We start from the raw sequence: 5,034 nt of genomic DNA on the forward strand, positions 1-5,034 counted from the left end.
TGCTGTCATCAGCAGCGCCTGAGCGCATCTTTGATCTGAAGAGGTGATGGCACTTTTCAAAAAGTTTGCTGTGGTCATGAGACTAATCCAGGAACCCAAAAGTCATTTCCAGTGTGACCACACCACCACACTTTCCACAAAACCACATCTCTTCTGAGTTCCAGGTCCTGGTCAGAGTTCTGAAAGCAGTTGCAAATGTGTAGTCTCCGAGTGGGCACTTATTTGTAAGTATTTACTTTCCGGAGCCCACTCAGGAAAGGAGAGAGGCTATAAGCTGTGTTATCAGAGGATGGAACAATGAGTCAAACACTTTTTTACACTAATGTCTGGGGGGAAATCCCCCTAACAGGAGCGTTTAAATATGAATGGAGATTGCTTTGGGGTTGAAGGGTTGAGGTGACAGGCGACTAAAGAGAATTTGGAGGTCAGAGTTTGGCCGAAACCCTTCACCTGCTGGCTTCCAGTCTTTAGGTCTGACTCAATGGCAACCAAGTACAACTTAGAAAAATGATTTCTGCAGCAAAAATATATTGTTGAAAAGTATTTATTTACACCATAGTCATAAACCATTTTCTGAAATTCAGTTAGTGGTTCTGCATTAGATTATTTATATTTCCACAACTATTAAGAGCTAATAGCCAAACAAGTCAACTCCAATAACATTATTTACATTCTCATCTGAAATTGGACTACAAAGGTAACACTTTTAAGTCACAAAACAGAGCATACAAAAATATACTTTCTAAAAAAAAATCCAAATATTAATAGGCAGAAATATACAGCCGGACTAAATCCAGAGTGTGATTTTATTTTCCATAGTAAGGCAGCCCATTTACATGCAGACACTGTAACATTGTCTACATCACACAAGGCACCAAGGACACTTTCAATACAATTGCATGCATCCTAATCATAGAATATATGTACATCCTCCTTTAAATAAGTTAACCTCTGACTCATTTCAAAAGTTCATAAATGCTTTACTTTTTTTTTTTCCCAAAGGTTCAGAACTTGGAGAACAGTGCACATCAAAAATACACAAACTCTGAGTGGATATACACTGAAAAAATAGTCTGCGATTCTCAAACAACTCAAAAAAAGGAGCAGATATTGCCGTGTCCCTCCCATCACATTGCACTTCTGTACTCTGAGTTGATAACACATATTGCTTAAAGGGTTGAGACGACTAGAGAAGCTTTGATTCACTGTTCTAGGGCCAGAGAATGCGACACAAAGGCCATGCTTCACTCACTATACAGCGTCCCCAAATCAGTCCCAAGCCATAAAGTGCACATCAGTTTTGCTTCTGTCTTTCTGCTGTCCCACTGGCAGGGACCAGCATCTCCCAACCTACAGTGGAGAAAGTCCCAGACAACTCTTGACATCCAGAGTCAAAAACTTGTAAAGGGCAAATGGGTGGGCAGCAAAACCTAGTCAGACAACCCTTTACAGCAGGGTCAGGCCTCAGCCCTCTAGGCCAGGCGAGCCCACCCAACCCCCTTCCAAAGCCTCTCCTTTACCTTGGGGCCATCCTCAACTCATCTGCCAGAGACGCAGGTGGACCAAGTTTTATGAAAGACCTGTTTTTCAGTGGCAAGCAGGGCCAATGCTGGGCACCACCAAGGCCCTTTGCCCAATGAAGGGAGGGAGGGGCAAGAAAGTGTGGTAGTGTTCATGGCAGCTCAAGTGGATGGAGGGCCTCCAGGGCCTCAAGGAGCTGATGCTGTCAACCCGATTCTCGTCTCAAGGTGTCCTGGTCCGAGAGGAGCAAGGGGCAAGCGGCGCCCCAACAGTGCTGCTGTTGCCGCTGCACAGGGCCGCCCCAGCCTGTGTGCCCCCAGTGCAAGCTGTGGACGAGGCCTGCACCGAAGATGAGGGTGCACTGCTCTTCCTCTCCTTCTGCCTCAAATGGATTTTAGTGTGGCGCTTCCGCTCGTCGCTCCGGGCAAATTTGCGGCCGCAGTAGTCACAGGCAAAGGGCTTCTCCCCCGTGTGCGTGCGGATGTGGGTGGTGAGGTGATCGCTGCGGCTGAAGTTGCGCATGCAGATCCGACACTGGAAGGGCTTGTGGCCAGTGTGAATTCGGATGTGCCTGGTCAACTCATCTGAGCGGGAGAAGCGCCGGTCACATCCCTCTGCTGGGCACGGGTAGGGCCTCTCATGCACTGGGGTCTTGCTGGGCCTGTTGGGGTACTTGCGAGGCCTCAGGATTGGCCGAAGTGGCAGATGGTGTGGGTTATAGGCAGCTGTAGCGGCAGCTATCGCCACTGAGCTGCTGCCAGGCATCCGGGGTCCCTCACTGCCTCCATTGCTCCCTGGCCCTGTGGCCCCAGCACTGGGCCCCCCCAAGGTAAAGTTTCGGATGGTGGAGAGGGGTGTTAGTGGAGGGGGGACTCGAAGAGAGTCCAAGGGACATGGAAAGGGCTTGCGATCTGGACCAGCTGCACTGTGTAGGTCTCTCTGGCATTGAGATGGGAAAAATCCAGGGTAGTCCGGGATCATAGGAAAGAGACCGGGGTCCGTGGCTGGTTTGGGGGACGGGTAGGAAGGAGGTGGTGGGTAGGCCAGAGGAGAGGAGTTGGAGGTGGTGGCTGCCGACAGGAACGCCGAGGGGTCCTGGTAGAGGTCTCCAGCACAGCCAGAATACGGAGGTGGTGGTGGCGGTGGAGAGTACAGGTGGTCCAGGTCAGGCTGGCTCTGGGACATGGTGCACACACCCAGGGGTCCTGCAGCCAGTGGGTTGGGGGAGGCAGAGGTGACACTGGAAGAAGCTGTGGTTGAAGCTGGGGAGGTGACCCCTTGCAGGATGCCGGCACTCACAATATTGATGATGCCTTCTGGATAGCAGCTAGCACCAGAGTACTGAGGGTCAATGGAGAACTTGCCCATGTAAGTGAAGGTCTGGTTTCTAGGTGCAGAGACGGGAGCGAAGCTGCTGGGATATGGGAGCTCCAAGGACCTCTTCTCCCCAGTCATGTCAATGTTGATCATGCCATCTGGGAAGGGAAAGGGCAGATTGGAGGTGGAGATATGAGACCGCTGGCCAAGCTCTCCCTTCTTGCTCTCATTCACAAGGGCACACTCCCCAGGCCAGGATCCCAGTCCTGTAGAGATGGGGCAGAATTCAACCAGGGGAAAAACGACAGCACAAGAGTCAGTAAGAAGAGGCTAGCCCATGATCCCACTGTGGCAGCCAGTGACAGTCTGGAAGTCAAGAAATACCTCCAAGAAAGCAGGATGACTCCCCCAGCCCCCACACACAGCCATCTGTGGCTTTAGTCCCCAATAAAAACACCCAATAATAGCAACAACATTAAAAATTCCCCATCTGCCTGGAACTTCACTCCCTCTCTTTTGCCTGGGGTGGCGGGTGGGAGGAGGGTCCCAGGATTGGTGCTCCAGGACAGGCACCACCCAAGAACTGCCTAATGCCTGCCAGTGCCCAGAAGGTGCCTGTCTGAATGGGGAGCCCGAAAGGGAAATCAGTGATTTCCCGGTTGCGCCCCATCTTCTGTGGCTTCCCTTCCTTCCCCTTCACTGCGCATCAGCTGATGGTTGATGGTGAGAGGCAGGAGCTGCGGGGGCTGGCGTCTACAGGTTTCCTTCCCTTCCAAGCTTCTCAGCCTTGAAAACCACCCGCGCGTCCCCGCCCCAGCCCCAGGCTAGTGGCCGGGCTTGGAGGAAGGTGCGGGGACCGCGTAAGACGACTTTGCCCAGCATTGCCAGGGAAACCCGCCGCGGTGGGCCCCCTGGGCCCCTCTCCGCAAGCTGCGGGCCGGGTTCCGCAGCCGCCCACCCTCTAGCCCCGTCCCTTCGCCTCCCCCGGCTTGGAGCCCGCTAGCCACTAACCCCTTCAACTTCACGGGCGGCACGCAGGTGTGGCGGCACGCGCTCCGAGATTTCCCCCGGGTCCGCTCTGGCCGCACGGAGCGGCGGGCGCTTTGCTCTGGCGCTTCGCGGCCGCTCAGCTTTCTCCCCGAGAGCCCCGAACTTTCCCGTCACTTTGCCCCCACTCCGGAAAAGGGGAGGCCAGGGTGCTGCCGCCCGAAAGCCCCGCTCAAGTCCCAAGGCCCAGGGCGGCGCCCTTTCCACACCTATCCCTGCGCTGGGCGCGCGCGATCGCTCGCTAAGGATCGAGCGCATCTGCCCGCGCGCCCAGCTCCAGCGCCCGTGTCCCTGCGACTGCGGGCGTGTCGGCTGTCCCCTCTTTCGGGCTTTAGAGCCAGTTCTCTCAACTCGATCCACCTAGCGCCCGAACCTCGGCTACGAATCCCGAAGACGTCCGGGTCTCCCCCCTCCCTACCCCCCACCTGCGAGCCGCGCGACTCCTCGCCCGCACGGGTGCACGCGGCTTACCTCCAGCCACTCCGTTCATCTGGTCAAAGGGGCCTCCCAGGTCGCCATTGGGGAAGATGGTCACCGACGTGGCGGCGAGGTCGTCCACAGGGTAGATGCTGTCAGACAGCTGGTGCACAAAACCACTGAGAGTTACTGGGATTTTGTCTACTGCCTTGGCGGTCATCATTTGCTCCTCGCACAACCTGGAGACCCAACGCCCTCGCTACCTGCAGTGCCAGAGAAGCCGTTTTGGAGAGCGGTTGGGCTGAGCCTGGCTTGGTATCTCCTGTTGCCCTCCACACTTAAAAGCAGCCAACCCAGGGGCAAAAAAAAAAAAAAATCCAACAGGAAAAAAAACCCTAGCAAACAAGTTTCTTGTTGGTATTGTTTTTCTTTTTAAGAAAGAAGAAAAATGGCTATTCGCCAGTGGCTCCTGCCTCGTGTGCCGGCTGTTGAGAAGCCAGGAGTTGCTGGTGTAGTGTTATTATAACAGTCAGTGTGTCCCCTCGCCGAGCTATTAATCAATTGCTGCTCTCTCAGTAGGACGGAAAGTGTTGCTCTAAGTATTTATGGGCAGGTCTTGAATGCCCGTGACGTCGCTGCCCATATATGGACTGAGGAACAGGGCTGGGCCTGGCGGCTTTTGCCGTCACATGGCCAATTTGCATACGGGCTGGGCCGCGCGGGCCGAGCCGC

At 54.4% G+C, this 5,034-nt stretch overlaps 1 protein-coding gene across 2 annotated transcripts; it reads right to left on the bottom strand.

Annotated features, from left to right (window-relative positions):
- Positions 1 to 622: 622 nt before the first annotated feature.
- Positions 623 to 4,525, bottom strand: EGR2 (early growth response 2). 2 transcript variants are annotated; one of them, XM_004701114.2, is made up of 2 exons: positions 4,357 to 4,525; positions 623 to 2,996 (listed from the first exon to the last, which is right to left on the bottom strand). In XM_004701114.2, the coding sequence occupies exons 1-2, from the start codon at positions 4,523 to 4,525 to the stop codon at positions 1,744 to 1,746; spliced, it is 1,422 nt and encodes a 473-aa protein (XP_004701171.1). In that variant the 3' UTR covers positions 623 to 1,743. The 2 variants fall into 2 exon arrangements, with proteins under 2 accessions (XP_004701171.1, XP_045147503.1); XM_045291568.1 differs by having other exon boundaries at positions 623 to 3,104; positions 4,357 to 4,451.
- Positions 4,526 to 5,034: the final 509 nt, after the last annotated feature.

Source organism: Echinops telfairi, unplaced genomic scaffold (assembly GCF_000313985.2).
Source record: "Echinops telfairi isolate 266 unplaced genomic scaffold, ASM31398v2 ScPeMD7_70;HRSCAF=299, whole genome shotgun sequence".
NCBI classification, from domain to species: Eukaryota; Metazoa; Chordata; class Mammalia; order Afrosoricida; family Tenrecidae; genus Echinops; species Echinops telfairi.

What these genes read in the sequence shown, in the direction of transcription:
- EGR2 (XM_004701114.2), bottom strand. Translation starts at nt 4,525, where the DNA reads ATGATGACCGCCAAGGCAGTAGACAAAATCCCAGTAACTCTCAGTGGT. An exon ending in GATGAACGGAGTGGCTGGAG is followed by an intron (nt 2,997 to 4,356) that starts GTAAGCCGCGTG and finishes TTCCCTTCCCAG; the next exon opens with ATGGCATGATCAACATTGAC.